General features: G+C 36.8%; 1 protein-coding gene and 1 pseudogene across 3 annotated transcripts; both read left to right on the top strand.

Annotated features, from left to right (window-relative positions):
• Positions 1 to 6992: 6992 nt before the first annotated feature.
• LOC145162505 (TMV resistance protein N-like) lies at positions 6993 to 14679 on the top strand. 3 transcript variants are annotated; one of them, XM_079081641.1, is made up of 9 exons: positions 6993 to 7204; positions 7957 to 8696; positions 9860 to 10985; positions 11074 to 11397; positions 11477 to 12385; positions 12466 to 13086; positions 13534 to 13604; positions 13699 to 13749; positions 14438 to 14679. In XM_079081641.1, the coding sequence occupies exons 3-6, from the start codon at positions 10488 to 10490 to the stop codon at positions 12952 to 12954; spliced, it is 2220 nt and encodes a 739-aa protein (XP_078937767.1). In that variant the 5' UTR covers positions 6993 to 7204; positions 7957 to 8696; positions 9860 to 10487; the 3' UTR covers positions 12955 to 13086; positions 13534 to 13604; positions 13699 to 13749; positions 14438 to 14679. The 3 variants fall into 3 exon arrangements, with proteins under 3 accessions (XP_078937767.1, XP_078937760.1, XP_078937757.1); XM_079081634.1 differs by lacking the exon at positions 13699 to 13749 and adding an exon at positions 8935 to 9033; XM_079081631.1 differs by lacking the exon at positions 13699 to 13749.
• On the top strand, positions 8143 to 10181 carry LOC145124995 (toll/interleukin-1 receptor-like protein pseudogene; annotated as a pseudogene).
• Positions 14680 to 23401: the final 8722 nt, after the last annotated feature.

The following is a 23401-nucleotide window of genomic DNA, read 5'->3' as shown; positions in this document are numbered from 1 at the left end:
ACTTGCTATCTTATCAACCGATCACTGTCACGAGAAATTGAGAAGAAAACTCTGTTTGAGTTATGGTCTGGGATGCCTGCCGATTATACAGATTTAAAACCTTTTGGATGTCCAGCTTATGCACGAGTTGGCAATGGGAAGTTAGAACCGAGAGCAATCAAATGTGTTTTTATTGGGTACAATATGGGTGTTAAAGGGTACAATTTGTGGAGCTCTGATTTGAAGAAAGTCATTATCTCAAGAGATGTTACTTTTGATGAGTTTGGTATGATTTAACCAATCTCAGACTCTTCAAAAGATATAGTTACATCAGATGCGTCATCAGAAGCAAGTAAAGAGAAAACTCAAATGGAGGTGGATCTTCCTAATTCATGTAACATCCCGACTCCCAGGCATTTCATTTAATTGATTTCTTGCTTGTTTCCTGAGCAACTCGACGAGTTGGAGGCTCAACTCGTCGAGTAGAGATGGATTTTGGCTGTGTGGGTTTAGTGACCAACTCGACGAGTTGAAGGACTAACTCGACAAGTTGGAGTTGTTTGTGGAAACCCTAATTTTCCAGGTTTGTGTCCTATTTAAAGGACCTTAAGCCCTCATTTCCGCCACCCTTGTCACCCTACTACACTGTGAGAAATCCTAGTTGAGTTGTAGCTTTGTAAGAGAGAGAGAGAGAGAGAGAGAGAGAGAGAGAAAGGCTAAAGATCTTGTGTTCTAGTGTATTCTTGGAAGGAGATAGAAGAGCAGAAGGTTTGGAGCTAGAAAAAGGCCTTGGATCCAGTGTTCCTTCAGTGCTAGCTGCTAATTAGAGGTAAAGAGCTATCTCTTTGATCATTATTCGGATAGATCCCTTTTAAGGGAAGTTTAGGGCCTTTTCCCCATTTTCTTTGAGTACTTGAGTTGTTGAGCTTGCCATGGAGTTGAGACTCCAGATCTGGACCATATGAGGTCCCTTAAGCCCAAAGGTCGAAGCTTTATCAAGCTAGAGGAAAACTTTTATGCATTAAACCCGATATAGATCTTGCTTTGGCATTTCGAGCCCTTGGTGCCATGCATGGACGTAAAGCTTGCAGCTTTACGTGGTATTTCAGCCTTGGGAGGCTACATCTAGAGGTTGGGGTGTTAGTTCTGCCTCAAATCGTCTGAATGAGAAAATGGACTTAAGGGACTCGACGAGTTGATGAGCAACTCGACGAGTTGAGAGGGTTTTTTGCCCGTCGTTGGATTGAGAGTGAAATCGGCGAGTTGATGGGACAACTCGACGAGTTGTTAGGGGTTTTCCTGGTCTTATGGATGCTGCATGGACTCGACGAGTTGGCTAGCAACTCGGCGAGTTGACTCGAGTTTTCGCGATTTACTGAGTTCAGAGGAACTCGACGAGTTCATGAGCAGTACTCGGCGAGTTGAGTCAACATGGACTGTTGACTTGAGTGTTGACTTTCGTTGACTTTTAGAGTTAGATCAGTATTGAGTGTTGACTTCCGTTGATTTTAGGGTTTTGGTCATCTATGGATTTTGGAGGCCATGGAGGGGCGGATTAGACTAGCAGCTCGAGTGTGGGATACATAGCATTACTCTGCAAGGTGAGTCTTCTCACTATACCTACCTGAGTGGTAATTTATGTGTGACCGGAGGGTCTTTACTGAGATATAGGACCGGAGGGTCCAACCTGAGTTGTGAGATCGGAGGGTCCTCACTATTGACCAGAGGGTCTTATTACATTATCGACCAGAGGGTCCTATTTGTTTATACTGTGATATGTGCTATCATGCATACTGTCTTTGTGACTTATGCTGCTATATTATCCTGTGTATGTGTATTCTTATGAGCTTATACTGAGATATGTGCTATTATGCATTCTGTTTTTATGACTTATGCTATCATCTTATTCAGTGTATATATTGGGTTATGACCAGAGTGTCCTATGTGCTTATATTGAGTTAGGTAATATTGTGCATGTTGCCCTTGTGATTTATGATGTATATTATCCTGTGCATTATTGAGATAGGACCAGAGGGTCTAACCCGAGCTGTGAGACCGGAGGGTCTTCACTGAGACACGTGACCGAAGGGTCCATGCTGAGCTATAGCCATTAGAGGCTTAATATTATGGTATTTTAGGGAAATCACTAAACTTCGTGCTTACAGTGTTGTGTGATATGTGTTTCAGGTACTTCTGTAGATCTCAGGAAGGCGAAGGCTCGATTGTACACATTTGTTGGCTTATAGAGATTTGAGGATTTTGGGATACTCTGATGTTGTCTTGAAAATAAATTACAATTTATGTGATGATATGGATTTATGAGTATTATTTTGAGAATTTAAAAATGAAAAATTTGTTCGAAAAATTATAATGTTACACTTCACCTTCCACTTCTGTTCCAAGTTTAGTAGAAAATCAGGAGTCTTCCTCGTCTGATGAGCCCGATGTTGTTGAAGAGTCAACATCTTCATGACCACGATCTACTACTACATGTATTGTAAGAGATAGACCGAGAAGAGAAGTTGTACCTCCAAAGAGGTATGCTGAAGCTGATTTTGTTGCTTATGCCTTTATTGTTGCTGATGATATTAAGTCTGGAATGGAGCTTGTGAATTATGATGAGGTTGTTAAGTCTAAAGACTTAAGTGATTGGATGATTGTAATGCAAAGTGAGATAGAGTCCTTGCAAAGAAATGGTACTTGGGATTTCGTTCCTATTCTGAAAGTCAAAAGACCAGTTAAATGCAAGTCGGTCTATAAGCTCAAGGAACCTGTCAACCCGGATGAGAAACCAAGGTACAAAGCTCGGTTAGTAGCTAAAGGCTATAGTCAGATTCCTAGTATTGATTGCACTGACATTTATTCCCCAGTTGTTAAACATACTTCTATCTGTGTATTGTTGGGATTGTTGCTTTTAATGATTATGAATTAGAGCAACTTGATGTTACTACAACTTTATTAAATGGTGTGCTTGAGGAAGAGATTTTTATGCAACAACCTAAGGGTTTTGTATTTCCTGGCAAAGAGGACTACATGAGCAAATTGAATAAATTTCTTTATGGCCTCAAGCAGTCTCCTAGACAATGGTATAAGAGGTTTGATTCTTTTATGACCAGTCACAAATTTAAGAGGTTCGCCTGTGAAATTTGTGTTTATTACAAAAATAATGATGGTGGTTCGATGATCTACTTACTCTTATACGTGGATGACATGTTGATCGCAGCGAAAGATATGAAGAAGAAAGACCAGTTGAAAGCTGACCTTGAAATGAAGGACTTAGGAGCTGCCAAAAAGATTTTAGGTATGGAAATTGTTCGTGACAAGAAGTCTAGGATCTTGCATCTTTCTCAGAAAAATTACATTGAGAAAGTCCTAAGACGCTTCAATATGCTTGAAGCAAAACCTATCAACACACCTTTTGCAGCTCATTTCAAGTTATCATCCCATTTGAGTCCTACTACTGAGACTGATATGGCTTATATGGTACGTGGACCATACTCTAGTGTTGTCGGATCCTTGATGTATTCTATGTTTTGCACCATAAAACTATTAATCCTGCCCTAAACTCAAACTAGCATAATAAGAGGTCAAGGTAAGAACTTTTTACCTCCTGAATCTTCCCAAGAGAGTGAAGATTCTTGATCTAAAACCCCAAGGCTACACCAAGCTTGATCACCAAGATCCGCCTCCTTGAAATAACACTAAGGACCTTTAAAATCACCTCCAAGCTCAAGAAAGCACCACCAAAGGATATTAGGGTTCGAAATGAGGCTCAAAGACAAAGGAGGCTGAGAAATGAAAGAGCCTTGAGCTCATAAGGATGTTTAAATAGTGCCCAAACCCTAAAAATTGGGGTTTGGCACTCTGCTCATTACGCTGGGCGTACCCCCAGCTTACGTTGCGCTTACTCACCCCAGACACGTGCCCTCCTCCATGCACGCGTGGGACTTAACTAGTAACCCTTTTCCATTAAGGGCCAAATCTGACAAATATTTCAAATTTCCATAACTTCCTCATCTTAGGTCTGTTTCCAACGAACCTTATATCCACGGAAAAGTGACGAGAAGCCCTACGCTTCTAATGATACACCATAGCCTTAAAACTTCCTGAACAAAACCCAAAATCCTTAAAAGACCGAGCCAACGCCTTTACTGATACCCTTGGGCTCTAAAGCACAACCCAAACTCTTTTATCACACAACCTGCCTTATCCATATCCAAAACGGCCTAAACCTTTCTCCTTTATAGCCTCAAAAACTTCTCATACCCGGATCACGTCCTACGAGCCTTAAATCACAGAACGATCCGAAACAGGATGTTACATGTTCTACTGCTTTGTGTTGTAGCCAAGAAACCTTGGAGCATTCCAGATATGAGCTGAGGCCCGGGTAGGGCAAGCCAGACTCATATTGAGGGCTCAGTAGCATTTGAGATATGAGCTGAGGGTCGGGTAAGGCAAGCCAGACTCATATTGAGGGCTCAGTAGCATTCCAGATACGAGCTGAGGACCGGGTGGTATGCAAGACTCGTAGTGAGGGCTAAACATTGGTATTCCAGTCCGATGACTGAGGTAGTACGCCAACCATAAACTGTGGGCCCCGAGGGCAAGCCAGACTTATGTTGTGGGCTCGGGAGCAAGCCAGATATGAGTTGTGGGCCTGATAGGCAAGCCAAATTCATACTGTGGGCTCAGGGGTAATCCAGTCTTTTAGCTGTGGACCCATTGCATGCTGTTATTTGTATATGTTATCTGTTTCTGTGATGGTACTTTGGGGGAACTCACTAAGCTTTGTTCTTACAGTTTTGGTTTATGGGTTCAGGTACTTCAGAAAATCATAGCAAGGCGAAGGCGTGACCGTACATATCTTGATTTTATGTCATTGATATTGGGAGACACTGATTTTTAAATAATGTTTTGGAAACACTAATGTTGTAAACATTTTTATCAGTAAAAGGGCCGTTTTGTAAAGTTTAAAATTGTTGAAATTTTTGGGATGTTACAATTCAATTTTTTGCGAAAATGATTAGATTAAATTTGAGACCGTAAGAAATTAGGCTTCAATAATGATGCCCACAAGACCGTTCATCGTACGGTTTATGACTCACTAATTGAAGATCGCGACCCCATCGTCATTTTGTTAAACTTATAAAAAAACGATATTTCGTTTGATTTCTACAATAGATTTGGTGATTTTTCAAATTACATAAGATTTAAGATTGTACAAAGTTTCGAGAATTTCAGATTTTTGCGAAAATGATTAGGTTATATTTGATGATCATTCAACATCCAAAATTATTCACAAACAAACCCCATCATCATTTTGGTAAACTTAAAAAAACAATTCATATTTCGTTTAATTGCTTTTTAATAAATCTAGTGATTTTTATAAGACAAAACTGCAAAAATGGTCCCTGTGGTATGCATATTTTCTGAGGTTTGGTCCAAACCTCGACTTTTTTGGATTGACGGTCCTTTTGCGCTACTTTGTTTGTGGTTTTGGTCCCTCGTAAAATTAAAAAGTCAAAAATACCATTCTGATACATTTTCTATGTTTTTTTCTATTTAATATAAAGTTTTATTAATAAAAATTATGGGACCTCTCTCTCTCTCTCTCTCTCTCCTAGGTTGTCTTCTCCATACATCCCCAAATCAACACAAGAAAATTGATTTCTCCATTAATTCAACGGTGAGAGCTCTGCGTTTGTTTCCGTTCTCGTCCCAAATCACCACAAGAAAACCTATTGTAGAAGCGATTTGGTGTAAAGGTTCTGTTCTCGGATCTTAATTCCTAAAAGAATAACGTGTTGGTTCTTTTCCCTCGATGACCGATGGTAATGTCCCCGAGAACGAGAGACATTTTTTGGCTAATGGAAGTTGAGATTGTTGTGGAAACGATACCTTTGTAAAAAGTCGAGTTGAAAATTGAATTCAGTCAAATTGAACAAAGCATTACAGAGAAGAAGAGAGGTTACGATTGTTAGTGTCGATTGATCGTGGGGTGAACAAAGGCAGTAAAGGGAAAGAAAAAAACCCAACCGCTCCCATCACCTTCTTTGTCTGTTTCAATCTTGCATAATCCCGGAATCAAATCGAACGAACCAGTGGAGCATAGAAAATCTTTAACAACCGATTAATTTTGATGAATGTGCAGATTTTGCTCTTTTTTCTGATTACGATCTAATAAGCTTCAAAAAGGCAAGTAAAAAGGAGAATTGGATGCTTGCAATTGATGAAGAGATGAAAGCCATACTGAAACCTGTGTGATAAAACCCAATTCTAGGAAACACAACCTATTTGTTTCACTTTTGATTGGGGAATAACATACAGAGATCGATCCGGCTTCTTTGTACATACTTTATACAGGTAATCGACCTTCTTTATGGAACTGAGGGATGATTCAGGAATGCAGGCTGGTGGGTTTTATGAGAGATAATCATGAACAAGCTGGTGGCGGAATAATGAAGTGGAAGAGAAGATAGATTGAGGTCTAGGATTGAAGAAGAGGATGGTGGTCGATTTTGAGTTCTGGGTATTAAAACCTATGAGAGAGAGAGAGAGAGAGAGAGAGAGAGAGAGAGAGACTATCTTTATTTAATATATAAAAATACTTATAAAAAAAGAAAATGGAAAATAAATCTAATAAGGGCAATTTAGTCATTTCAATTTTACGAGGGACCAAATCTACGTACAAACATGGTCAAAAGGACTACAAAGCCAAAAAAGTCGGTGTTTAGACCAAAACCCCAAAAAAATAGATACCACATGGACTATTTTTGCAATTTTGTCTTCTTACAATAATCCAAAATATTATAATTACTATGTTTGCTATTCACAAACATTGTAAATGATAAATTGTAAACGAATAAATATCAATTGTTACAGAAAAGAAATAAAATAAAAATCAAAAGAAGCAAAACCCTGATAAGGCAAGGAAACCACTTACGTAGTTATATTCTCCTTGTTCCAGTGCGTTGACTAGCTGCTTCCCTGCTGACTTAAACAGTTTCTTGGAATTTACCATTAGTTTTCTTTGAATTCTCTTTAACACCGTCGATTCGTAAGGCAAAGGAGAACCACAACATCTCCTTTTTTCTGGCAATCTCCCTTCCTCCCTCGTTCACTCGCCGACAAACCTCTGTAATTTCCAGTCGTCATCTTTCTCAGCTCGTCACTTATGGTTCATCCTCTATAATCGCTGCCAGGTCCCCTTGTCTTCCTGTTGCAGGTAACTATGAACGACACTCTTACAACTTAGTTTCACATGTTGTTTGACAATTTCATCTTATTAATCATAATCATTTGTTTATTTCGTTAACAGATTATTGAATTTTGTCGATTTCAGTTACTGTTGTTCATTTACTTCTTAGACTTCGAAATTGAATCCTTAGAAAGGACAGGACTTTTTAGTTTCAATAACATTTCATTTCGAACAAGCCCATGAATGAATGTCGAAATGCTTTAAATTTATGCTGATACTAGATCCGGTGATAGAGAATTTCAAAGTTGAAAAGATTTTTCGTTCCTTTCTTTATTTAGATCTTTTAATTGTTTGTTGATATCTAGTGTAAGCTTGAAGTTTCCTTTATGCATTGCAATTTCCCTTGTGCGGAGTAATAGTAATATTGTAGTTGTTTACAAAATGGTATTTGGTGTTAATTTGTTTAAGTGAACTTCAATTGGATTCTATCTACAAAATAGTAGGGATGTTTATGTGAGTTAAATCAAATTGAAATTAAGGGTTAAAACACTCATATACATATTACACACTCACTCTATATAGCTCCAAAATCAACTCCAAACTTAATGTTTGGAAATAAAAAGTGAAATATTAACACAGTTAGAGTTCATACCTGCTATTCTAATTATTTAAAAGTTTCTTTTTGAAGAATTCAAGGGTATTATTATCATTGAGTTTAAAACTGTTTGATGAGGTTTAAGTTGCATATAGTAGATATTAATATTTTGGATTTTATGTAGAGGCATTATGTACTAAATCCTGACATTGAAGCACAAGTGAGGAAAGCCGGTGAAACCAACTTACATTATCGATAACCTGTGGAGGAGTTTCAGAGCTTACTTAGGTACACCTGCATTTAAGGAGAACCTTTAAATAAATACTCAAAATCGTGGGAAGGGTGAAGAGTCATCAACACACAACGCATAATGGTTGTTCTATCTGAACTTCCAGAAGGATCTTCATCTTCTTCATCAACTCATGTTCATAATTCATCAACTCAGGATCATAGATATGATGTATTTTTAAGTTTTAGAGGTGTTGACACTCGTCTTAGTTTTACTAATTATCTTTATGAGGCCCTTATAGATGCCAATATCACTACCTTCTTGGATGATGAAGAGATTGAAACAGGGGAAGATCTAAAACCAGAATTAGATAGTGCAATTAAGGCATCTCGGGCTTCTATTATTGTGTTGTCTAAGAACTACGCTTCTTCAACATGGTGTCTGGATGAATTGGTGTTGATCCTTGAGCAGCGTATGACATCCAACCACATTGTCATCCCGATATTTTATCATGTGGAGCCCACCCATGTCAGGAAGCAACAGAGTAGCTTTGGAGATGCAATGGCTAAGCATAAACAGAAGATGGGGAGGGAGACAAATGCAAATAAGAGAAGTCAATGGGCTCAAAAGATGGATAGGTGGAATAAAGCACTTACAGAAGTTGCTGATTTAAAAGGGAAGGACGTTACTGGCAGGTAACCACATATTCCCCCATATGAAAATTTTCAATATCATCTTCACCATATGCATTTCAGCAAGGTTTTTTTTTTTTTTAATATCATTGAATAGACATATATTGATATGGTAGGATAACAAAGATGCACAAAGTTGAATCCATGTTATCTGATCTCATTAATCAAATTATATAGATAGATTAATTATTTTGATAATTTTTACATGTTTGTTATGCATTTATTTATTTATTTTAAACAGCTCTTAATCTAATCCTAAACCACACCAATGTCTCGAGCGAGACTTGAACCCTCAACCCCTTGGACGAGGAACACGTTTTCCAGCTCCTGATACTGCTAGGTGATAAGCCCTTTGGTTTATGCATATTGTATTTAAAATAGGAAGACACAACAATTAGAAAAGAAGAGATCATGCCACATCATATATTAGCGGTTGTAGGTTAACTAGCTGCATTATTTGGTCCTTATTTAAAATGTCATTGTATATTTTGTATAAATATAACATTGTTGCATAAACAGGTAAAAAGGCGAAATGTTGTTGCATAAATAACCAATTAACCCTTTTGTTAAAAACCAGATACGTTGCTGTACATCTACTATTAGTTATACCATACTACCTTCAAATCATAGCGTCTTTTATGATAAATAACTTCTGTTGTAAGTAGTAACGGATAACCTACAGGCATTCTTTTGAGACTCACCACATTGCTAGTTGAGTTTTACGGTCTTGTAGAAACATAGTCAAGTTACAAGGCCCATTAGTGAAAACTTGTATTACATTGGTAGTTTTGGTCTTATTATATATAAATATTTATGACCTTACACATTAGATATGTATATGGTTAGAATGAAAAGACAATATGGTTTGATGAGAAGAACTTAATTAAAAGTTTAAAACTAATAGTTGTTGTGAAGGAATCAGATTTATGGAATATTATCTTGTCATTGATAAAGAGGTTAAACCCTCATTTATAAATCAACTAGTACCTAAAACAGGAAAATAGAAATAAAGTAACCTAAAAGCAAATAAACCCTACTTTACATATATCTAACACTAACACTCGTGATATAATTTTGATTTGGATCTATATACAAATAAAATCTCCAAATTTGTTTTGTTAGTTTTGTGGATTGTGTTTTGTAGTTCTTATTAAATCATGTTTCAGGCTAGAGACGGAGTTTATTGAAGAAATTGTGAAGGACATCCATTGTAGATTACATGCACAATTAAGAAGTGCTAAACCTCTATTTATTGGGATGGATTATCATATTAACTTTGTGACTTCATGGTTGAAAGATGGATCGTCACATAAGGCAGACATACTCACTATTTATGGTATAGGCGGGATCGGTAAGACATCTTTAGCCAAACATGTCTATGAGCTATATTGGCATGAATTCCACAAAAGCAGTTATATTGAAGATATCACTAGGAGATGTGATGGAAAGTATAACGGGCTGCTTGATATACAAAAACAACTGCGGTGACATTTCAAAAAAAGTTCAATTCAAGTTTATGATGTTTCAAAATACACATCAAAGATAGAGAATGCAATAGCTCGTAAAAGGGCGTTTCTTGTTCTTGATGATATCAATAGTATTGATCAATTGGATGCATTACTTGGAAGCAAAGGTTTTCATCCTGGAAGCAAGGTTATAATAACGACAAAGGACAGATGCTTGACAGAGAGTTGTGCACTATTCAAAACAAACATTAAACCCAAGCATGTAGAACACTTCCTTGAAGGCTTAGATGAGATTGAATCACGACAACTTTTGTGTTCCCATGCATTCATGTGTGACCATCCCAAGGAAGGTTATGAAGAGGTGTCAGGTAAGCTTTTGGAGTATTGTCAAGGACATCCATTGGCTCTTGAAGTTTTGGGCAAGTTTCTTCATAATCGAGGTGTGGCGTATTGGGAAGGGTGCATGAAAGGGCTAAAGAAAGAAACAAATGATCGTATAAATAATGTCTTGAGAATGAGCTTCGACTCTTTGCCTTCCAAAAACGATAAGGAATTGTTTAAGCATATTGCTTGTTTTTTTGTTGGAATAGATAGAGATCTTAGCGAAACAATATTGGAGGCATGTGATATAAACACAAGATCCGGAATTACGAATCTCATTGATAAATGTCTTCTTAGTATTGGACGGAATAATGAATTGAAGATGCATCAGTTGGTTCAAGAGATGGGAAGATTCGAAATAGATCAAGAATCACCTGATAAGCCATGGAAGCGGAGTCGATTATGGTGTCATAAGGAGTCATTCAAAGTCTTGAAACGAAAAAAGGTAAGAAGCCATTATGCTTTTAGTAGTGTGCATGTCCAAAATACTTTGTATTGCCTATTTTGTTTATTTGCATTCTGTTTCTTCTTAGGGTAAGGGAAATCTTCTGGGCCTTGCCCTTGACATGCGCATGCTTGAGAAAGAGAAGTTGGGAGCATCGTATGAGCTGAAAACAGATGCATTAAGTAACATGGATAATTTGATGCTACTACAACTCAATTATGTGTACATGAATGGGTCTTATGAGAACTTTCCAGAAGAAATAAAATGGTTGTGTATGAATGGGTTTCGTTTAAAGTCTATACCTTTAGACTTACCTATGCAGAATCTGGTTGCCCTTGACATGTCATATAGCAATATTGAATCATTTTCCGATTGGTATAGCAATCCACAACGACTTGAGAAAAGGCAAAAGGTAAAGTTATCTTCATTTATTAGTCATGCATGTGAGTTGATGAAATTCAATACGATACTAACTTATTTCCATTTTGTAGTTGGATGGCTCGTGCTTTAAAGAGAAAAGGTTGTTTGCTTCACTGAAGATTCTTAATTTAAGTTTCTGCGAACAACTTCATAGTGTTGGTGACTTTGACCAACTCCCTGCACTTGAGAGGTTAATACTTAGGAATTGCATTGGTTTGGTTGATGTTTGTGAATCAATTGGGCAATGTCTTGAACTTATCCTCATCGATCTGAGTTACTGCAAGAAGCTTGAAAAACTTCCAAGAAATATAGGCATGTTAGAGAAGGTTGAAACAATGTTGTTAGATGGTTGTAATCTTGGTGAATCTCGAATCAAGAATATGGATATGGATTCACTGGAAATGTGCACGGTTACCAACATTGGCATAAGCAGAGCCTTTGTGGGTTCTATACCATGTGATTTGAAGTCCTCTGCAATGTCTTTACCGAGGTCTTTAGTAACATTGTCACTCACAAAGAACAAGTTGTCCAATGAATCCTTTCCCTTGGACTTCAGTTGTCTATCCATGTTAAAGGAATTATATTTAGATGGCAATCCTTTCAATTCCATGCCTAGTTGTGTGAGAACCCTTCCTAGGCTTGAGATACTTAGTATGAAGGAGTGTAAAAATTTAAAGTTAGTCGAGTATCCTCCACGTACACTAAAAAAGTTGCTTGTTAATGTTGCTGATGATTATCATATAGACAAAGTTGTATTTGTTCCAGAAATGTCCCCACTCAAGTTATCAATAGTCCCGTTAGACTGGTTAGACCGGACATCTTCTTCACTTGGGTTGAACGGTTACGAAATTGAAGGTATGATCAAAATCCAAGAAATGATGACTGTTGATGAAAAGGTGTTACGTAGCTTGGGCTGGAGTAATTTAGACTTCCTCAACGAAAGGCATGTGGGAACTAATTCTTCAGAATCTGAAATCCAGGTTTTGTCTAGTTAACTTAACTGTCTGGGTTTATGTGAAGACATATAATGTTAATTATTATGGTGGTTTGTATTTGGCAGATGATGTTTTATGAATTTGGAATATTCAGCATGTTGTATGAGGCTGAGGAGATGCCGAGTTGGTTTATGCATAGAAGTGTGGGGCCAGTGATATCATTTACCATCCCATCATCTTCTCCAAACAACCTCCTTACAGGGCTCAACTTCTGCTCTCTGCACACATTAAACCTTTTTGATGAGGAGTTGGATTTATCAGATTATGATGTCTCTTTGTTTCCAATGATGACAATTAGTAATATAACAAAAAACCGTATGTGGATATACGAACGTTACGTGGACAGATTTAGTGAAACTCTGAATTGTAGGGTGATATTAAGTCATTGGATGTTTGGGAAGAATGAGATGAAGGCTGGTGACCACATTACTATCACCGTTACACCGCAGAGGCATGAACCTTTTATAGAAGTTGTAAAGGAGTGTGGGGTGAGTCTTGTGTATGAAGATGGAGAGAAGATGCGTTGGGTTATTACAAGTCATGGAATCACATAATTGGTGGAGATCTCTCTCCTTTTCAAACAACTACAGGACAATACATCCTAAGTATCTTCCGGTTTTTTGATTATGCTGTTAGAGTGTCTTCATATCATCGTGAATTCGTTCCAGACGGCCCCTACTTTCAAGGTAGATGTCATTTAATAAAATATTTTATTGTCATGTCTTATGTGTAATGGTTTGACCCATGAGCCAACTTCTTTAGAAAGATGGATAATGACCCATTTATTTTTAGTAGATAAATAAATGTAATCCACCCACCCATTTATCATTCATTTTATTGACCTCTACTATAAGAGTTTGTTCTTGTAAAATATAACAAATCAAATTTCCACGACAAATTTTTTCTTCTTGTAAAATATAACGTAAATTCGTTGCACACGGCCCTGACTGTCAAGGTAGATGTGATTTTAAATGAATAGACCCAAGTAGTGATCTGTCTGAATGGGTCTATGTTAACTAATTAAGTCTTGATACGTTGGATCACATAAATATATCAGGACCCAATACAAACTACTTTGTCCAAGTTGATGTTTGCGAATAATAATTAACACATAACTTTTTGTTTGTGTTCAGAACAAAAGGAAAAGTATTGGTTCAGAGCTTTATCCCCAGGGAAGGCTGAAATACTTGGTCGTGCATGTGAGGTATACTTTTTGACACCCAAACCTTTCTCTCATCACATGAATAAAGGGCATACAGATCCAAGTATGTTATATATCATTTCTTTGATTGGTTTAGGATGTAACAAGATAAAAGGAGTCATAATCTTGCAATCGATGCTTGGAAATGGTAATATCAAAATGTGGTTGGGCTGATATGATGGGAATTTGTCTAATTTTTTCTACCTATTTATGTTTGTTTTTATGTAAAATACGTGGCGGCGGCAGTGGTGGTGGTGAAAAAAAGTATCACATTAGGGTTATAACTTAGAAAACGTCTTCCAAAATCAGAAATTATTGTTTTTGTTTTCTGAAAAAAAAAAAGGTCAAAAAGACCTCTTTGTTTGTTTGTTGGCAAAAAGTTTTTTTTTTTCCTGAGAAATGAAGTCTTTTCCTCAAATGTTTTTTTTTCCTCCATAAGAGGTCAAAAAGACATTTTGCCAACAAAGAAACACCACCTTAGTCTTTGCCTTAACTCATTTAACTACATTTCTTTTGACTTTGAGTCGATTTCTCTACATGTTTAGAGGCAACATTTGGAGGATGGTTTTTAAGTTCATTAATAGAAATATTAAAATTGGAAAATTCAAATAATTGATCCTTTGATAAGTTTGTTTATATCCGATTAGCGACCCTAAGGAAGAATTTGGCTTGTTTATTAGAGTCCTCATCAGATGATGACTAGATCTCCACTCCTGCTGATATTTCTCCACCACATTTATTGTATTGCCATCTATCTGTTTTCATAGCATTTTGTATCAGATCTTTATATACTTATGTTTCTTTAAAGATATTCTTACGTTTCCTTTTATTCGTAGGGTAAGGGGGAATCTTCAGGGTCTCGTCCTTATCATGAAAATACTTGAGAAAGAGAGGCTGCAGTACATGGCTGTCTGAATACAAAATAGATGCATTTACTCAGTTGGGTAACCTAATACTACTATAACTCAATGAGTAACCTAATACTACGATTTATCTTTTCGGTTTTTGTTTTTGATAGCTATATATTTGATTGCCAAAAACAGAGGAAAACAATATAAATGGTTTTTTAGTTGATTAATACATGTGTAAGTTTGTAATGTTGTTTTTATTACTTTATATGTTTGTTATTTTGTTGATTGTGATTGAAAGAAAAGACTAAAATGTGACTGCTGAGTTGCTATGATTCTCCCGATTCAATGTTTTGCTGCTACTTGTTCATACAGATCTTATTTGAATCTCTATCTTTTTCATTGGTTATTTTAAGAATAGCTTTGTAATTTTTCATTCTTGAGAACCAAAATCAACAAAGATATCGATAATCTTCATGAGTTGTCTTCTCATGAAGTAAAATTATTGCAGAGGTTGTCATTTTTTATGTTACTTTGTGGGATATGCCTTTACATCAGCACCTTAACTGAACAAACCCATGACTTGCTTTTTGATTGATGTCCACTCATGTAATTGCTTTCTGTAAAAAATTCATTATAAAACAGAATATAATATCCTTATCTAAACATTGACATCACATTCAACTTTTCTTTTTCCTAAGACAACACACCTGTTGCACTAGTTCTGATTCTTTTCTCCTTTTATGATTTTGCATCTATTCATTTAGACATATTACCAACCGATGAATGAAGTGCCTAGAATCGATCAGAAGAAGCCTCATGTGGTATCTAGCATTCAACTTTTTGGCTTCCTTTCTTGACCTTTATAAACCACATGACTTGAAACTCCAGTCACATGTATTATTAATTTATTATTTCTGATGCTTTCATGACTTTCACCAAAATCCCGTTTGCTGCAGAGAAGTTTGGAGTCCACAACTCCACGTCATGATTTACTAGACACATGTTGCTTGTGGGTTCGTGGGGTTATTCCAAAAATAATAATAATAATAATGGAGAAAGGACTCGTCCCACTTAAAGTTAGATATATTTCTAGTCTTATCTACAAATCATTATGCTTCCCCTTTACACTTTTAATTAATCCATCTTGTAACGTTTTACAGATGAAAGATACTAAATACGAATCCTATGAACCAAAAAAAAAAACAAAATGTTCTCATAAAGACTCGTTTAATATTCGTAATGGTGAAAAACAGAGGAAGAGAACACGAGAGAGAGAGAGAGAGAGAGAGAGAGAGAGAGAGAGAGAAGAACAATGATGAAGATGAGAGGAAGGAGGGTGGGGTGTTGGGTTTATTTGCCTTTTTTTAAACTAAAGTTAGTTAAAAAAAGGTGAATGAAATTAAGAAGGGTATAAATGTAATTTTATACGAGTCACGGATCAAAGATGCAAGAAATTGAAGCCACACGGATCATTCGCATCAAAAAAAGGTTAGGGACTAAATCTGTGATTTTGGTAAACGACATGGACTATTTAATCAATTTTGTCTTCTTTTTCATGCAACGTTGTACTTTCATTATTCTCATTAAGGAATAGTATTTTGAAAGATCTACCTAATTAAATTATTGTACTTCCGGTTTTTCTTTTCTTATTAGGACGACATAATATTAAAAATAATCTCCAATAACAACAATGAAAATTGATTTGTATTCAGATGACAATAATTGGATAAATTTTCAATGTACAATGTTGCAATAGGAAGAAGCTGAATGCATAACGCTAGAATAAACAAATAAATAGCCTTAAAATGTTTGTAACAAACACTCAAACATGACTAGAGGCAATACAATTACAACCAGAACCCAAAACAACAAAGCTACTCAAATTTCTGAAGGGAGTATTATGAAGTGGTTTACTACTCTACTGATGTATATAACATATACAACGCTGACCATTTGTAATGTCAATCTCATAACAATCAAAATGACCCATACACCCATGTTGACTGTGGGACATGTTAGTGGTTGAGTGCTCAGGGGTGATATATATACCACACCTATCAATACTCACCTAAAAACCAACTAAATCCATGATACAAAAAGCATCCATAGCCCACAATCAAAGACCTCAAAACGATCTAAATTTGCACTCAGCAACCAATTTAGATTGTGGTATTCAGTTTTCTCAAGCACACATACAAATAGCAAACGATTTTTTTCCTTTTTAATCAAGATAGTGCTTTCCGTATGTCTTAGCATAGCAATGCCATACATCCTTTGAACCCTAAGAAGCTAATCTGTTATAACTATGAATCCTAGATCATTCAGTCGCCCCAAAAGTTGAGAATGTTTTTTTAATCACTCATTTAAACCCTTGATTGATGGAACGAAGTTTATAATAATTACTTCTTTGCTCTATGGTGATCCTATTAATTTCTAAACAAAAATTAGGTTTTTTTGTTTTCAAACATAGGAAAAGGAGTCAGATTTCGAAAAACAGATGGCGAATAACGCTAGCAGTTGCTAGAACTTACAAAGACAAAATCAATTTATTGTTCAGATAGAGTCTCCGACGTGAATTGCATATCCAGATCTATAAGAGCCACCGGAGGATGTCAAGTTGATTTCTGGATATTAGTTTTCGGCCAGGGTTGTGGTGTACCAATTACAAGGAGCATGAAACGATGAGTATATGGTTTTGTGTTGTTCACTTAACAACACGAGAGGGAATGAATGAGGAGTTTCGGTAACGAGAATAGGTATTCTGATCCGTTTTCCAGCATAGACTTCGTTGAGTTGTAAGATTTTTCTCATGAGCTTTGTTTACGTTTTCCTCCGATCAAGAGTCAAGTGACAGAGTTCAATCCTAATTCCAACAGAGACCATGTGGTGGTTTATGAGAATGTGGTAAGACTCCGACGAGAGAGGCATGGTTTGGAAAGGAGAGATCAGTGTTTTTTTCCGGTACACCACATAATAACGGTGGTCGATTTATTGTCGCCACGGGAGCAGTGTACCTGAACAATAGGAGATCGTGTGGTTGAGCGACATCTGGTAACTTAGGTGATGAGCTCAAATTTTCAATTTTCAAAAGTTTAGAAAACGTATTGAAAGATCTCTTATTGGGCTTAAGTTATTGGATTAAATAAAGTGGTTGTTAAACTAAATAATAGATATATTGGGCTAACTACAACTGAATTGCAGGCTTCGGGTTTTTATAAGTTTATAAGATTTTCTAAATGTTTGAACTGAAACCTATGTAGCTTTAAATAACTACCAAATGTTAATTTATCTGAATATATTATATATCCATGCGTAAATGATGTCTAAGTCGATACCATTATAGATATTCCATGTACAAATTATAAAATGAATCTAATTTAACAGATTTTTAATCACCATAGTGAGAATATACAAAACAGATCATAAGAATATTTATATGGGCTTATTAGTTTGAGATATATATATATATATATATGACTTAAGGAATATGTGGCTGTTATGTACCTAACATTAGATATAGAAACATCAAAAACTACATCGTTTGAACCAATTGCAATCAAATCTCTCTACCATCTTTTTTGCATCTTCTATTTGACCTTATGCTAGTCTTTGTATATATTATATATGGAGTTTTATAAGTTTAATTTTGCATCACAAAATTGTATACAAGAATATTTTACCAACTACCTATAGATCTTCATAATGAAATTTAATACCTATAGATCATCATAATGAAAGATTGAAAGTGATCATTAAAAAAGCCAATAAAGCTCATTTCATAACCCATCAAAAAAAACTATGCAAGTATACGTAAGATATGTGTCGGAGGAAGTTATAAAACTTACTGGAGGTTTAATAAAAAAAAACACATTCGAAATACATAGATGTTGGAGATTAATCACAAAATCTAAATTAATATGAGTTCAAAAACAATTTGAAGAAGCTAAAAGTGAAAGAAAGTTATGTTTCTTAGTCAAAATGAAGTTAATTTTGATGGTTCTATACCTAATATTATATACATGACAGCCATATATTCACTTTTCACACACACATATATATATATATATATATATATATATATATATATATATATATATATATATATATATGAGAAAAGTGAATATACCCTTAAGGGTATATAAGCTTAGGTACCCAAACTCACCATACAACGTTGTTTTGTATCATATATATAAATTGTAATTGTCCAATATTCTTATAATTCAACTTCTAACTAGATTTACTTCCAAGATTTGTATAAATTTCACATTTATCTTCTTCTTACATAATTTTCATTTTCAACTATAATATATATAGCCTAGTAGGTGTTCGGCATAATTTTCACTATAATATAATATCTTCTTCTTACATAATTTTCATTTTCAACTATAATATATTTTCATTTGAAACTTTTGAAATTAAATCAAGTTAGGATTGAAGTTTAAAAACATTATGTAACACCCCGTTTAAAAAAATAAAATAAAGGTATAGAAGCCCTAAAGTCAATAATAATTGAGCAAGGCGTTAGTTTCGAGGAGTTAAAAGTCATAATTATAGAAGTTGGGGGTTAAAATGTGATTTTCGGATTAAATTGTATAGAAGTTTGAAGGTTGAGGTCCGTTTGGTAATTATTAGGACATAATATGTAAAGGATTTCGAAAGAAGGGACTAAATGGGAATTTATGGGACTTCATTTGAAGAGATTATGGGGATAGGGGGCTGTTTGGTAAATTTTGTACTTAAGTTGTAATGAATTTTAATATTAAGGGTTTAAATAGTAAATATTGGATTTACTTTGAAAGAAAAGAGAAAGGGGAGGGCTGATCTTGGCATTATGGCTAAAGGTTTGAGGAGGTAGGGTATATAGCTTCCGATAAACCCTAACCCTAGGGATTCATTCAGCCGCCACCACCTTGTGACTCTCCAGCCGCCACCTCCCTTCCACTCACGTTTCCGATGCGGACCAGGTCGCCATCTGCTGTCGGCGACACCGTGAGCGACAAGGACCAAGCGAGACCGGACTTCGAGCTGTACATGGCGAAGTGTCGGCTGCGAACGAACGGATTATCGCCGGAGAAACGAACTGGGGAGGAGCCCCGACCGTTGAAGAACGAAGCCACCGCCCTTCGCCATCTGTTAAGGCGCTAGTGGACTTAATGATATTCTAGTGGGCCTAACAGGCCCAATAAAGCCCTAATTGACCTAAAAGCCCAACAAATTGATAAATGGGCTAATATTTGGATTGGAAACCCTAATTAGGGTTTGGAAAACCCTAATGCCAATAAAACCCTAATTTGGGGAATTAACCGGGACACACGAGAATTATTTAATAACTTGAGATATTAAATAATAATCATTGGCAAAGATTAATCTAAGCAATATTGGACTTAATGGATTAAGTCCTTAGAGGATTAAGTCCTTAATGGGTTAAGTGAGAAACACTTAACCCTAATCGTCATTTTATGTGAAACCCTAATTTCACTTGGGTTTATTGTTGGGCCTCATTATTGGGCCTTGATGATTGGGTTATTAATGGGCTATCCAAAGTCAAGCAATTGGACTAGAATAATTTAATGGGCCTAGGATAAGGCCCGTGTAAGGGGTTTGGGCCCAATTTGGAAAATTGGGCCATAGATGGGCCATAGTTTGGGCCTTAATGATTATATGATGTTGGGCCTTAGAATAAGAGCATGTATAGGGCTGGGCCCAATTTGGAAAATTGGGCCATATGTTGGGCTTTGATTTCCTAGTTGACTTTGGGCCTATGGATTGGGCCTTGGGCTTGCATAAAGCCAAGCTTGGGGTAATGTAGTAATTATCCAAAGAATGCACTCATGGTTATGTAGTGGAACCCAATTATTAATTGGGTGTTATTTTTGTGATTGATAGTTCGGGAATCTGTCATCCAGCAGCTGGGGTTGACTCTGCGGAACTTCAGCGGTGTGGGATTGTGTTTACTGGACTTCAGCAGTGTGAGGTGAATTACCTTCCAGTAGGAGTGGGTCTACGGCCATAATGCCGACCCACTAGTAGGAATTGTTTGTTAGATGATTGTCTTTGTGATAATTATCTGGTGTATTGATTATCTGATATGTTATATGTGCTAGGATGCTATGACATTTGTGTTAGTAGTGGTAGGGGTGATATAGCCCTAGTTACCGGTTGAAAGATACTGAAGGGGTAGATAGTACCCATGCATGCCTAGCAGTATGATCATGATATGTTATTATGTGGTAGTAGTAGGGGGTAAAATAGTCCCCGGATACCGGTTGAAAGATACCGAAGGGGTAGGTCGGGCACCCAGATATGCCTGACAATATATTCATGTATGTTATGCTATGTTATTATGTGGTAGTGGTTGGGGGTGAAATAGTCCCCGGTTACCGGTTGAAAGATACCGAAGGGGAGGTTAGCTCCCGGTTACCTGTTGAAAGAGACCGAAGGGGAGGCCAGCACCCAGATATGTTAGGCGGTTACTGGTTGAAATAGACCGAAGGGGAGGCCAGCACCCTGATATGCTAGGTGGTTACCGGTTGAAGATACCGAAGGGGTAGGTCGGGCACCCAGATATGCCTGACAGTATGCTAGTAGTATGGTATGTGGTATGATGGGTGAACTCACTAAGCTTCGTGCTTACGGTTTTTAGTTTTGGTTTAAGGTACTTCAATTTCAAAGGAAAGGAGCCGGCTTGATCGCATCGCATCACACTATGGTTTTCCGCACATGAGATCTTTCGGATTACACTCTGATATTGTTTTATGATAACATGTTTTGATTACTTCTACTTTGGTTTTGACATGACATGATATTATGGATGTTTTCTTATACTGTTGGTTTTATAATAACCTAATAAAAATGAAATTTTTTGCCTTGAATTTTGGGATGTTACAAGTTGGTATCAGAGCCTTGGTTTGAGGGATTCGAACATACTCTCGGGTAGGGGTGAGCGCGGTGCGGTTCGGTGCGGTTATTAGCTAAAACCTCACCGCTAATCGCAAATGCGGTTAATCCATTTTCAAAACCGTTTGGTGCGGTTATTTTTGCGGTGCGGTTAGGCGGTTATTTTTGCGGTGCGATTTTGTTTTTTCTGTGTTGCGGTTATTAACCGCATGGATTTGGTGCAATTATTTTGTATGGTTTTTAACCACATATTAGAGCTCAAAAGGTTTTAAGAGTTCAAACATATTACTTGTAATAAAAAAAACCATAAGGTATAAGACAATCAACTTAAATCACAAACAACTAATATCCTAAAAACGTTAAATCGGTAGTAATTAACAATAAATATCTTAAAATTGTCTAATTTCACCATTTTTCAAAGTTAAACATAACAAAAAAACCAACACTTTTGACTTCTAGTATTTTTATCCATCTTTCTTCCATGAAACTTGTCTTATTTTTAACATTTAATATATTAATAATTAATAAAAAAATTGTATATAATATATGCGGTGCGGTGCGGTTTTTGAAAACTAATAACCGAACCGCACCGCAAATTTACGGTTTTTGAAAAACAGAAAACCTCACCATCGGTTTTTATTTCGGTTGCGGTTTATCGGTTGCGGTTTTTGCTCACCCCTACTCTCGGGTGTGTCTGAACTCAAACTAAGGACTTGGTATGAAATTTTTCAAAAGTAAAACCCTTTTATAAAAGGAAGTTTGAAAAGTACTTGAAAAGAGAATAGAACCTTTAAAAGAACAAAGTGTGTGATGCGTGCAATCAGCCAAGCTCAAGTAAGTTTTCCCAAGATACCCATACATGTTGTGATATGTTATGTTATGATATGATTATGAGAACTGCATGCTAGATTAGGGCTAAGGATCTAGGAGGATGCCTTATATGCCTATTGTATGTGCTTGTAGACTTGCATGCTAGTACTAATCAGTCAGCAATAGGATAGCCTGTTTAGGTTATGCCTGATTGTATGAACCTTTAAATTGCATGTACAAATTCCTGATTAGAGGATAGAATGATTTGATTGGTATATGATGGTTAGATTTTCCATTGTCTGAATGCTGCTTGGATTGTGCTTTGTGGGACTCTTAGTAATATGAGCTAACTATTAAGTGAATATGGTAAGTCACATGGAACACAGGCCGGATAATCTCAGAGTGATAGACTTGACCCTATTGCGCAGCTCTTGTCTGAGTCCAACCGTTCTAGCAATGGGTCTTTTACTCGAAGGATTATCTGATCTCTGTTGCATGTGGCTATATTCACAAGGTAGCTAGTTGACATTACCGAGAATCTTTCAGTAGCTGAGGACTGGGTGAGTTCGGGAACCTAGGAAAGCCTAGGATATGTTTCAGTGGGTTAGTAGTGAGGCTCAGTGAGACTTGGGTGTACGAGTTTGAGGAAGTGACTTAGAAGATTCAGGAGGATTGCTGAGGAAAGTATGGATAGGTGTGGAAGGTAGTATTGGGCCCGTACTACTGAAAGCACATGATCCATACTCGAATCGGTGAGAGTCTTGGAGAATCTGAGAAGCTTCGGGGAGAAGTTTGTGACCCGGTTTGGGGACAGAGGATGTCCTAGTTGTTGCAGCTTAGCCATTGGCAAGTGAGCTAGTGAGCGTGGCAGGGTGTCAGACCCTGAAGGATATGATTTCCAAGAAGTTGCAGATGCGAAATCGATTTGGGAGCACCCTGGGAGGAGAGGTTCGTGCTAGGTGCATATAGTAGAGGGTCCCGGGAAGAGACCCATGACTTCTGATCATCGGGTGAAAGGCCGGCAGGGCCAGAGTCAGTGCAACGCATACGAGAAAGTGCACAAGGGAGTTTGTCACTCCAAGGGTTTAGGCTGCTACGGGTGTGGCAGGGTTGGTCGTGTCAGTAGAAGGTGATCAGTATTCCTCCAGATGTTGCGGGTATGTCATCTTCTATGATATTAAGTGGATGTTTGGAATATGTATCACCTTGGATTGAGTGATTTTGGATGTTTGGAATATGTAT

Source organism: Lactuca virosa, chromosome 1 (genome assembly GCF_052849685.1).
Source record: "Lactuca virosa cultivar CGN04683 chromosome 1, Lactuca_virosa_CGN04683_v6, whole genome shotgun sequence".
Classification (NCBI taxonomy): Eukaryota; Viridiplantae; Streptophyta; class Magnoliopsida; order Asterales; family Asteraceae; genus Lactuca; species Lactuca virosa.
This window is presented reverse-complemented; position numbering and strand designations above follow the sequence as displayed.